Source organism: Protopterus annectens, chromosome 17.part0 (genome assembly GCF_019279795.1).
Source record: "Protopterus annectens isolate FY-2018-M chromosome 17.part0, PAN1.0, whole genome shotgun sequence".
In the NCBI taxonomy this organism is placed as follows: domain Eukaryota; kingdom Metazoa; phylum Chordata; order Ceratodontiformes; family Protopteridae; genus Protopterus; species Protopterus annectens.
In genome coordinates this window covers 667,628,219-667,641,664 of record NC_056751.1, presented here as the reverse complement: position 1 = coordinate 667,641,664, position 13,446 = coordinate 667,628,219, and the positions used below count along the sequence as shown (strand labels likewise).

The 13,446-nt window shown below is 37.5% G+C and overlaps 1 protein-coding gene across 2 annotated transcripts in view; it reads left to right on the top strand.

Annotated features, from left to right (window-relative positions):
• ARHGAP30 (Rho GTPase activating protein 30) overlaps positions 1-12,696 on the top strand; it is a 629,388-nt gene extending 616,692 nt beyond the window's left edge. For both annotated transcript variants that reach the window (XM_044059639.1, XM_044059640.1), the window contains exon 12: positions 10,396-12,696. In XM_044059639.1, coding sequence (XP_043915574.1) covers positions 10,396-12,318 — 1,923 coding nt within the window. In that variant the 3' untranslated portion in view covers positions 12,319-12,696. The remainder of the gene's footprint in view (positions 1-10,395) is intronic.
• The last annotated feature ends 750 nt before the right edge of the window (positions 12,697-13,446 follow it).

Here is a 13,446-nt window from a genome sequence, read left to right as displayed (position 1 = left end):
AATCTTTCACTATAGCTCAGAGAACTAGCAATCTTGATTTTTCAGGTGAAAAATCTTTACACCCTGTCTAGATTAACCAGCTCAGATTTGTCATAAGAACAGAGACCTGCACTGCATTATAAAAAAGGAAGAACCAAAGACCTGTATAGTTGGATCATTACTTGAGGTTGCCTTGAAGTGATCCAAAATACCTTTAATTATAGGTGCCTATTAACCCAAGCTCCCAGATCTTTACAATTTATTTGGGGGTTATTTGCTGTGGTATGGATGAAAGCAATATGCCCTCTTTGTTTGCTCAGTTCAAAGTCTGACACTAAGAGCTGGTATGCATTTGTGTCAAATAAAGTGGAACATTTACATTTATTTAATACACTGCCAGGTAACCAAATTGGGCTAACTCTGTGGACAGTCTTTGTTCATAGATTCATATGTAGGTACTAGGCTATTGGCCCTAGGGTCTATATAAGCCTAGCCAAATGGTACCCTTGCTTTTGCCACCCAAGAAAATTATTTTCCTGTGCCCCTGTCAAGCAGAGCCACAGAAGTGATCCCCGGGGTGAATTTCCTATCTCCCATCCAATCATCAAGATTTTTCTTGAAGAGTGCTAATCAGGAGCTTTGTTTGATATAGATAGGTAGTTTGTTCCAGAGTATAGGAAGTCTCTGGGACAGGAATCTATCCCTCCAGCATGTTCTGTTTATTGTGGTGACAAGGTTTAGGTCCCTAGAGCATGTAGCATAGATGGATTGGGATTATTTTAAGTGGAGCATGTCCAACAGCTCTGGGGTTTGACATAGCTTTGTATGTTAGGCAGAGATCGTCTCTGAGTAGGCGATATGTGACAAAGTAAAGCTGGAGTTTTTGGAGATGGTCTGTGTGGGGCATCTGTCTGAGGCTGGTAATCCTCTTTGTGAGGTATTTCTGTGGCCTTTCCAGTTGAGTTAGGGAGGTGTGACCTTTTGAAATGTTCTTAACTAGTGCATTGTGTTTTTACATTTATCTGATGAAGTCTCTGAATGAGCAGAGATGAAAGCGCTTATCTATTGGTCTTTATTAAACTTCTGCATTGTTTTAGTGGACTTGCATTTTGCTTGTTTTTTTTTTTTAGATTACTCATTTTTGCTGGAGTACTTGGTTTTACTTGTTTGTGGTCTTGCCTTTGCAACATTTTACCACCTTGTTGATTGTTCAGCTTATATTATGACTGTACAAGACTAGTGTGCATTGGAAACCTGAATGTTATGGATGCAGGGTCATAAACATTTAGTATCTAATGACTTATGTAGCAGTTTTGGCTTTGCAATTTTGGAACAAGTGGACATTACCCCTCCTGGTGGAGACTTGGCAACTCAATTTGAATATAGAGAAATGGTATGGCAGCTGAAGCTGAATGCCACATACCCTTCTGGTTTAAATGAATCTATTTTATTACAACCTGTACTTAAGTACAGATCAGCTAAATTATAATTAAAATAATATCACTGAATTTTTAGTGTGGTGATTTATATTTTGCCTGAGTCGTTTTTGGATTTGTAATCTGTTGCTTTAAATTAAGTTGGGACTTGATTAACACTATTTAATTAATTTAATCACATGATCATTTTTCCTTATATAAGGATGTGGTTATGTTTTATTTGTTTTTCTAATGAAGTCCCATGTTCTTTGGGGACAGAAGTGCTTAACATTTTTTTATGCTTTTTTACGCATTTTTATTACAGAAGTGTGAATTTCATTTGTGGACCATCATGGTATATGACCCTGTATCCTTACCATTCAGTTTCTTTGTTCTAAATGTTCTCTGATTTTTTTTGTTTGTTTGTTTTGGACTAGTGTGCATTGGAATGAAATTGGTTGAAATATTTAGTCTGTCGGTATTGTTTATGCAAAACTAAGTTCAAACTGTTCCCAGTTTTTGCATAATGTCTCTGACTTTGCTTCACATTTTTGGTCTGCACCTCATAATATTTGTTTTTTTCTGAAAAATCATTGAGGACTACAGTCACAAAATGGGCTGTGGTGTGTTTATAGATGAAAGCAACTTGTCTTCTTGTCATTTGCTTAGCTTATAGTCTGGCTTTGCAGACCTAATACGCATTTGTATGAAACAAGCTTTAGGTACTGTTTGTGTGAAACCAAGTCAAAGCTGTCCCTGATTTTTCATAATACCCTTGGCTTTGCCTCATTATGATCTGTTCCTCAAAACATATGTGCAGTCATTAAATATTGCCAGACATTTGAATTTCAGACTCCATATCCTTCAGAAAATGCATACCAATTTAAAATGTTATTTAAGCAGCTTACTGCGAATGTAATAGCAATATTTAAAATCTCTTTCTGATTTTTGGTCTTTGTTCCTCATTATTCCTGACTTTGCCCCCAGTTCTTGCAAGGAGAGGTTGAGAGGTATTATTTTTATGAGATGTTCACAACAAAGTGGCTGTAACTGCTAGTGGATGAAAGTAAATTACTTCTTGTTGTTTGCTTAGTTAACCGTTTGGTTTTGAAGAGTTAATGTGCAGTGTATAAAGTAAATTGAAATACTTGTGATCTGGCAAGTATTTATGGAAAAAATGTTGAAGTCATAGAGTTTTCAGCTTTGTCCACAACTTCCAAATGTCCCAGATGGTGTAAATGGGCTATATGTGCTAAACCCAGGTACAGAGAAAGATAGCAAAACATTGAAAACATATTTCTATAATTGCACGTATATGGATGTGTTCATGCAACATGAAGGCCTCAAGTTTTGTCTTCTTTTGCTGAGACTCCTAACATTAAACAACACAATTTAATGAAAGCTGAACTGGAATTTGATATGTTGGTGTGTTGTGGAGTCAGATGTTTCCTAAAAAATGCATTTTATGGGCAATGAGTATTTTTGCCAGTAGGTGGAATCCCTGAGTAGAGATGTGTAGGGAATGCTGGTGAATAAAATCTCTAAATCATCACCTTCCATACTAGAAAATAAGGATCCCCCTGGAATAACACCAGTTAACCAGACACATGTTAAATTCAGGTATCTTATTCTTGAACAGAGGCATCACCCTCAGTGGCACAATACTACTCATGTCTTAGAGTTGAGCATCTAACATCATTTGGATTTATACAGAAAACAACAAGGTCATAGCCATACTTGGGGTAATTCAGCTATCAAAGATCTTTTTCATATCATGAATCCTGGCATCAGAGAAACAACTGTCACTCAAATCTTGCTCAGTTTGGTGACAGGAGAATCTGTGTGCTTAACTATATATCCACCAATAATTAGGACATTACACGTGTAGTTGCAGGGTCTGAGGGCCTTATGGATAGATGCTGGCACCCTTGGTGCCACTTCTTAGTGGTAGGGGTAGAAAGCACAAATGTAAGTTCAGTGTAATAAGTGTGTGTAGATAACTGAGGCTTTTTTACTACAGTGTCTATGAGGCACTGATATAGATTTCTTACCATCTTTGCATGAACAGGTTTATTGCTATTTAGCAGTGGAATGTTGGTAAGCTGTCTACTACTGATGCATGTATGTAGTGAGAGATTTACCTCTGTCTTAAATAAATAGTTGCATATCTCATAAATTGTGTTGTGTTATATAAAAGTAAGGGACAGTACATATGAGACAGTTCAGAGTTCCATATGTTAGAGATGATCACAGAAAAAGATAGAGTAAGCTGTTGTTCCATGGTGAAAGTAAAGAGTGGATGGATAAGTATTAAGTGCACAAGGTGTATGACATAGAGGTTGAACAGGTGGAATAGCTGGAAGCAGTACTGGTGAGCAGAAGGGAAAGCTAAGGAAGAGGAAGAGAACTAAGAATAGAAGATATGTCAGCTAGAGTAAGTCTCAAGAGCATTTACTCTGCAAAACAGATTCAAGCTTTGCATTCATTGCCTCATACTAACTGAATGTGTCCAGTATACGCTGTAAACAACACCCATATGTAGACTCTATACCACACAGTAAGAGGTCATGGCATTCTCTAGGAAATATGATCAAATTGGATACAACCCACTAATAACAAATGGCACCACCATAAAAAGGCAGAAGAATGGTATTCTAGTTTAGGAGCTATCAGTACAATAAAATTGTCACACTTTCAGCTGAGTACAGTGTTAATTTGTAAAAGGCTAATCTATATGTGAAATAGTAACAAGAACCACTGCAATGAAGCTTCATAATCAAGCAAACTGCATGAGCAAACACAGGCAGCAAACAGTGTTACAGCTGAAGTTGAGAATGGCAATATATTCAGTTCAGTGGAGCCACAGCCATTAAGCAGTGCTAGTGCAAATAAAGATACATTCTATGTAACATAATGATGGTAAAAAAAATATTATATGCCATTAATCTGTTCTTTATGCTGAGCAAAAATTCAACACAACACCCACAAAGGAAGTCGAGTATAATACAAAATGTTAGACTGTGACAGTGAACAACTGAACCAACTGATTTGGTGTCTTTGTATAAAAAGCCATATCTCTTCCTCCAGTGAGATTTCATTCTGAAACTTTGAGTAACCAATAACAGGGTATATAGTCAGAAACAAAGCACTTAATTGTGCTATTATACCCCTAGTGGTTTCAGTATAGTACCACAGTGAATTTAACCACACCAATTTATTCTCTACAGTATATGGCACATTAGCTATACAATGTTGCAAAAGGAAAGACAATTCTGATTATATATGCTGTACTTTTGTTTTTAATTTTTATAAGTCAGAGAAAAATACTTCAGGGTATCTTTATACTCTGAATACAGAGAAAAAGTTTAACATAAAAACAATGGATCTGGTGTCTGTGTAAAAATGGACATGTTTAAATTACCCTTTGAAATTTCCTTATAAAACTTTCAGGCAGTAAAAGAAAGTACTTAGCTATAAAATAGCATCTAGGATTTCTACTCTGCACTTACAGTTTTAAGTGAAGGACTACATTGAATTTGACCCCACCACATTAGTTGCTTAAAGTAATAACATTAGCTATGACATGTTACATATAAAAAATTATATATTGTTTCTGGAAAAATAGACAGAACTTTTTTACTTTTGATACAAATCAGTAAAGATGTATTATGTGCCCCTATTGTAGCTGGCATACTGAATAGAAGTTCAGCACAACGCAGATAACAGATACAAAGTATAATACAGCATGTTATAGTTATACAATGATAGGAAATGCCTCTGAGCCCATAGGTCTGTTGCCTGTTTTTAAAAAGCCATATCCTGGAATCCCCTTTCATATTTTAGTATTTAAGCATCAGACAGTAGCAACACGTTCAGCTATAAAATGCAATTAAGAATGCTATTTTATCCTTAGGGTTTTCAGTGCAGCTCTGCTTTGAATTAGACCCTACCACTTAGGCATCTCCAGTGTATGACGTTACCTTTGCATGTTGCAAAATATAAAAAAATGTATATTTAACTGATAAACTATATGATTTGTGCTTATGACATAATGACAAGTAAACAACAAAGTATTCTACCCTATTGTACTCTGAGAAGAAATGTTCGCCCATAATGGAAACCAAGTATAGTGAAAAATGTCAAATTGAGAGTGAACACTTATGAAACAGTGGGTTTGGTATCTATGTATAAAAGGTCATATAGGTTCATAGGTAGGTACTAGGCTATTGGTCCTGGGGCCTATATAAGTGTAGCCAAAAAAGTTCCCTAGCTTTCGCCACCCAAGAAAGTTATTTTCTTGCAGCTCCATATCTAGCAGAGCCACAGAAGTAATCCCCGGGGTAACTTTCCTATTTCCCATTCAATTGTTGCAATTTTTCTTAAAGAGGGCTAATGAGGAACTTTGCTTGACATGAATGGGTAATCTGTTCCAGAGCATAGGAAGTCTCTGGGACAGGAATCTATCCCTCCAGCATGTTCTGCTTATTGTGGTGGCAAGGTTTAGGTCCCTGAAGCATGTGGCTTGGAGGGATTGGGGTTTCTTTAAGTGTAGCATGTCCAACAGATCTGGGTTTGACATGGCTTTGTATGTTAGGCAGAGGTCGCCTCTGAGTATGCAATAAGTGATGGAGTAGATCTGGAGTTTTTTGAGATGGTCTGTGTATGGCATCTGTTTGAGACCGGTAATCCTCTTAGTGAGGTATTTTTGTGGCCTTTCTAGTTGTTGTAGATGTCTTGCGAGGTGCATGCCAAACAGGGTGATGTACTCTATAATGGGTCTGATGAGGGATGAGTAGAGAGGAACAATGACCTTTTTTTTGGAGGTGAACCCCTTTGTGATGAGGTGTGCCACATAGAAGGATTTCCTGACTACTGTGGTGATGTGATTATCAAAGGTGAGAATACTGTTCACCTGTGTCCCAAGGTCTCTTATCACACTTTTGGTGTTTAGTAGGCTACCGCCTATGTGGTAGTTCATGGGTACAGTGTTTTTCCCAAAGGGGATGACAATGCACCTCTTGGCATTGAGCTTGAGGTCATGACTTTGACACCAAGCATCAGTCTCAGTGAGGCCCCTTTGTAGAATGTCCACATCATTAGGCAATTCTATTATGGCACCTAGTTTGCAGTCATCTGTGAACTTCATTAGCCAAAGACCTGCTGTATTAATCTGGACTTCTGAGAAGTAGATGCCAAACAGGAGAGGACCCAGGACTGAGCCCTGTGGTACTCCACTTGTCACTGGTCTGAAGTTGGATTTGGAGTCGACTACTTTCATTGTGTGGGTTCTGTCAGTGAGCCAGTTGGCCACCCATCTTGTGACATAGAGATTTATGCCCAGTCTAGTGAGGTTATCTGTAATTCCAGAGTGGGTGATGGTGTCAGAAGCCTTGGCGAGGTCAAGATAGGCTGTGTGTACAACCTTACACTTATCCAAGGCTCTGGTGACTGCTTCAACGAAGTCAATCAGGTTTAGGAGACATGACCTACCTTTTACAAACCCAAGCTGAGTGGGGTCCAGAGTTTGGAGATTACCTATGTCCTTGTTTATAAGCTCCAAGAGGATACATTCCATGGCCTTGCAGACCATGGAACGTACCATCCTCCCTTCAAGGGGTCATCATTAAACATTCAGATAGCAACTGAGGTGCGGTCAAATACAGATAGTATTTAAGATTCTTTTTCGGCCCTTGGAGGTTTTAGTGAAGCATTATGCTTAATTTGCCCCACAAATTTAGATGTTCCAATCTATGGGTTGTTATCTATGCATGATACCAACAAAGAGTACATTTTCACTGGTAAAATCTGTAATATTTTTACTTCTGATATAATAACTAAGTGGAGAAAATTATTCAATACCACAATTGTACTCTGCATGCCAGTTAGAAGTTCAGCACAACAGCAACAATGGAAACTAGATATAATGCATAATGTCAGAGTGTGGCAGCAAATATCTCAGAACCAGTGGAACTGCTGCAAAGTATAACAGGCCATGTCTCAGTCCCCTTTAGAGTTTTCAGTATAAAACCTCCAGGCTATATCAACAGCACCTTCGATTTCAAAAAGCTCCTAAGATTGTTATTCTGGCCTTACGGGGTCAATTTTATTAATTTTTTCAATTTTAAAATTGGTAATGTTGATTGTAAAAACATGAGTTAAAACAAAGATAACTCAGTGCTCACCACAATAGAATTATTTATTTTTTGTGGACCAGGCGAGTCTCACTAGGCTAGTAGCCTCTTTTCAGGGAAGACTCAAGGTGGTACTTATACTACTTGGGGAAATTTGGCCAGGGCATTTGCGAACTTCCCTTATTCTGTTCAATAGGTGCCATGGGATCTTTTACACCCACCTGAATAGGGCCTCTGTTTAAAGTCTCATCTGAATCAGAACACACCCAGGAGTGTAGCACCCTCTTATGATGCACTCCAGTGTCAGCAATCCATTTCCATGGTGTGAGAATATAACCAACAGCCTTCTGCAATAAAGGTTAGTGTGCTACCTGTTCCACCACTGACACCTTTGTGGGTTGTTATCTTGTCACAAACAGTTACGGTATTAAACAGCTGGTAAAAGTTCTAGCAACTATTTTTCACTAATAAGTAGTAAATATTTGGTTTGATACAGAATTTAAAACTCGCAGAAAGGAACATCAGATGCTCAGAGTTTAGACAAAAGCTTGGAAGCTTAAAAAGTAAAACAGAACAAAATAATAGCATGCATTGTGTGACACATAAGTTGTTAAACAGATCAGCAGTATCAAAGCAATATGAATCTGGCATGAACAGCTAAACCTGAAAAAAAAGTAAAACATGTTATTTCTTTAGCCAATCTATGTATAATTTCTCAAAAATAAAACATAAGAAATGTAATGCAGAAAAATGGTTTCATCTGGAAATGATCATTCAGACCTAATTCAGAGAGATTAAGAACCCCAAATGTCATAGCCATTTTTCCATTGTAAAATGTGTTACTTGTCAATACCCTAAATGGTGGTACAGTCAAAATGTCTACAAATTTAAAAGTGACCTCTGCCATCTTTCATAATATGTACAGCAATGGCATTATTTTGAGATATTTTAATATTCTGAGATCCACTTTTAATGCTACTAAGGTAATCGGGGATTGTTAGTTTAATTTTTCTCTCTGTTGTGCATTGTTTAAAATCTGAACTGTGATCTTTACCCTAAGACAGGAACACATTCACTTTCACATTGCACTATGAATAAATTATTTTTGCCTCTATGAAAGTCTGTAATGCAAGACATTACTAAGTGAATTATGCACTCACACACACAGATGCATACATACATATATAGACAGTCCGATAGATAATTGGAGATGTGGATGTAGACGTAGACATAAATGATTTAAAGTAGCCACTGTCCTGTTCAATTCGTTTGTACCTGTATAGCCTTCCTGTCTACTTTGGGTTTGTCAACATAGCAGTATCTCATCTGCTTACATGTTTTGCAAATGCATGTTTCCACAGGCTGTCCTTCACCCATTAACACTAAATTTCATTTGTGTCTGAATTATGGTTCTCCTTCTTCTTTATCAGACAGAATATGACTTTTTCATAAGAAAAACAAACTGAGGAGCTATATGACTTTTTATTTGTCCATCCTACGAGAAAATTTTGCTACATCAACAGGCAGAGGAATGTTATCCCTTGCACACTTCAAATTTACAGTGGCATGTCTAATAGGATGTGACCCAGCAACTGTCCTAATCAGCCTTAACTGTCCTTTTGAACTATATCATCTGATATGCACAGACTCTTTTTTTTTTCCAAGAAACAGTTTTTTTAGTCCAGCATCTTAGTTATTGCCAGGAGTTAAGCCTCCTGAATCTTTCCATAAATGTAAATATTAAATGAATTCTTTAAAAAAAAAAATAGTAGCACAAAGAAAATTATTTTTTAGATTAGTTTTATAACTAACAAAAAGATATTAGAAATCTGACATATCTACTTTTGTGGGTTCTGTTTATACAGCAAACTGTCAGGTATTTATTTCTTTCTTTTGTAAGTGTTACATTCTTAAAGTTAAATTTGGAAAGGTATTTCTGTGTTAAATGTGGTGTTTATATGTTTGTTTCCACTGAAGAAAATACATGTAGATTGAAAATCTGAAGACCTACTCTGCAAAAATCAGCACTTTGACGTTGACTGTGCATATAGCCATTTTGAATAAACATAACTAGCATATTTTTTGAGGAGTAACACTTCCTATGCACAGCATTTGTGGCCTACATCCTCTACTTCAGTTATACATACCCCAAGTCACTGAACAACGCAAAAATTAATCATCATTTCCACTTTAAATAATCAGTCCTGAAGAATCATTCTTTGCAAAGCCAGCTCTTGGAATTTCAACTATATCCCAAATAAAAGAGCTAAAGAAAATATTCTTAAAATATTCAAAATATTCTTAAAATATTCAAATTCTGGTAAAACTAAAAACATTATTAACAAACTAAGCATAAAGATAGCTGAAATCTTTACTGGTGAAATGGATATTTTAACTTTCAAATTTCTACTGCTCTGACAATTTTATTTGTTAACACTACTTGTTGTAATATTTGATATTTATCCTCCTTTAATATACTATAAAGCTAATTTGCACATGGATATATCTAGATAATTGTCACCAAAAGCCAGGCTTAATGGCTTATTCAGTAAAGGTTTTATTTATCTTCTGGGCTTTGATAGATGCCATGCCCTTGTGGTACTAGTCTTCAGTACATTTAATATTAGCTTATATTACAGCACAGTAAGTTAGCACATTCCCTTAGCTGTTCCAGGACTAGTAAATTATACTCAAGTGTTGATCCAGGAACGCCCTGGTCATGAACAAATTCTATGCATTGAAAATGGTGAATGAACTTCTTTTTTGTAGTATATATCTAAGAAATGAATGCCAACTCTGTGAACATGTGATACAATTTTAGTGAACTGTATTAATCTATCCCTGTTCCCACTCTTGCTTCTTATTTACAGATGGAAGAGTTTTCTGTTGAACCACCCCTTGATGAAGATCTGTATGAACCTACCACAGATGAACAAGGATATACTTATTACATGGCAAACAGCTTTCCAGAAAGGAAGTGTCCTTCCAAAGAGGATGATGATGACTGCAACTCTGAAGAAGTCTTTCTAAGTGCAGATGACGTCTTGGATAGTTTTCTGCAAGAGCAGATAGCTTGTACAGCCAATACATATGAAGAAAATATTGACAGCTCTATAGAAACTACGTTGGATGAAATAAATAAGCAAGACGTGCATGGATCTTCTGGTCAGCATCAAGATGGGCAGTCAGGCACAACTGTTGCTGTACAAGAACAGAGCAGTCCAAAAGCTGTAACTGCAGTTATGGAGAGTCCTGAATGTAGCAATGAACCAGAAGTCAGTAAACTGCCTGTAGAACCTATGGCAGGAAACAATGTTAGTCTGGACACAATCCCCCAATTTTTAGACCTTCAACCAAACCCTTGTGCTGAAGTCCATTCCAGTAATACAGACACCAGTTTCATATCTAAGCTTCATCCTGAAGATTGCAATATCCAAGAAAATAGGAACTGTAATGCTGCAGAGATGAGTACTGAGAAAGAGGGAAAAAAAACATCAACTGCAGAGAGTAACCAGCAATGTACATGTTTCAACTTGGGGCAAATTCAGCCTATTTCAGTAGGGCCATTAATAACAGAGGAAGATTCTAATGCCATAAGATACCAACAAGAGGAATCACCTCAGGGCCAAGACGATTCGATCTCTGGCTGTTCAGCCTTATCAGGGAACAATCAATGTCCCAACTATGATGAACAGTTGACTTGTCATACTGAAAGAGCTTGTATAGGAGAGCCTCTTAATGAAATAACTGATGAATCATCACTTTTCATCACTGAGTGTACTTCAGGGCTACATGAACCACCACCTCAGCAGCTCGAGGAGCAACATTTTCAAAATGATATACAATTGTTCTCTCAAGAGCCAGGAGAAGAAATGATCGAAGAAACACATCAGGAATTTTATCATCCATTAGAACTGTCTGCTACTAATACATCAGAGCAGCCACCATTATTCAATAACTGTAATTCTAACCAGCTGGAACCATTTTTTACTGAAACACCAAAGGAAGAACTTGGTGAACATAGATGGGTCTCTTGTAATAATGGTGTCCGAATGAGCCTCACGTCAAGCAAAATTAGAGTCCATAATATCAAGGCTGTGCCTGTGGTGCCTCCAAAGCCTCAGTTTGCCAAGTTACCACCAGCACTGAAAAGTAAGTTTCAAGTGAATGCTCTTGGTTCCGGCTCAGGAGATGGTGGCCTATCCTCAAGCCATAGCCCCAGAGCGAGTAGGGAGGAGGAGCTAGACAGATCATGCACACATGACTCTAGTGACCATGCGGCTGTGCAGAAGCAGATGAGAAGGAGCAGCTGGAGAAATAAGGGAAGCAAGTCTTTTGACACAGCTGTAACATCAGTCAAGGACAGGCAGTTCTCACAGATTCCTGTTAGGCGGATGCAGACATTTTGCAGTGGTGACAGCTATGAAACCCTTGACCTAGCCAAACTGGACAGACCTTTTCTTTTCTCCAAGCCCTACTTGAAGCCACTTAGTCCTGGCACTAGATCAGGTAGGCCCCAAAGTTGCCTAGGACCACCTTCCCCCTCGGAATCTATGTCCAGTGAGTGCTATCGTCTGTTTCCAAGTCTAAAAAGACAGACGTCCCATGATGCAATGGAACTAAACACCTTTGAAACTAGGCAGGATTACCTCTCTTTACAAGAGACACATACCAGGAACAGACTGAGCATGCCGAAGATAAGTCACAAATCAGATTTAGCTGATATAGTACCTCCTCTGCCACAGCGTAGGTCACTAGCTTTTGAAATAAAAGACAGCAAGCAATTAGACTGAACAACAATCAGCCACATTAGTATTTTCCATTGTTTTTTTTTTCCTAAGGAACTTTTATGAAAGACAACTGTACTGTTTATACATATTCCTTCTTTGGATACAAAAGAACTTATATGGACACAAAATCTCGAGACCAATTGCATTTTCTTTTATTTCTGTCCCCTTTTTAGCACTCTACTAAGTATTAACAGTGCCACATTTGGGGTATCCGTGAATGCCAGAATGTGAAACTATATAAATGTGGTGGGTTACAGATCATTTTTAATTCACCCATTGAACATGACACTGCTTGTACTGGCTAAAGTTGTTACACCTTTTAAAAGTTACAACAGTAGTGCTTAATTCTGAAACTGCCTGAAATAAACTGGTGTAAATGGATTAAATTGTACATGTTCAGGACAAAGTGAATGAGACATAAGTTGATTTTGTTTAGATGGATTACAAAATGAGCACTTATTTACTACATACAATATCGGTCATGGGACATTTTCAGAAATCATAGTAAGACTGAAACAGTGCGTACATTTTAACCTACAACAACACCACCAAACATCTCCCCCCACACACAATCCACTAAAAACATTGCTTAATAAACCAATAAACCCAATTATACTAATGAGTAGAAGATAACAAAGGAAAGCACACAGATTTTATCTCAGCACCCCATCCATATCCACTAATGTAAGAGCACACAATATCTACTTTTATGAGTATTGCTAAGTGTAAGAAACATGGTTCTAACTGAAGTCACTTTAGGGAAAGGTCTCCTTTTACCATGGTGTGGCAATATCACAGGTGATTATATTAAGTTAAGAGGTGAGGAGAGCAAAGCTGCTTGCATGGAGATGTGGGATATTTGTCACCACTTGAAATCAGGATTCAAGCACCACTTTAAATGAATTTTTCTCCAATATTCTGATTGCTGATTATGGAGGTCATCACACAGAGCCTTTAGTATGTTACAAACAAATAATTTCACTGTGGCCACCCCATTACACACAGGCATATCTGAGGACGACAATGATATATAAAGTAGCCCTCTAGCACAGTCAAATGGTAGTTAGTTAGTTAGTTGGCTAGTTTTGTCCCTTTTGAGATGGTAAATGGGCTGATCCACTCATGACCTCT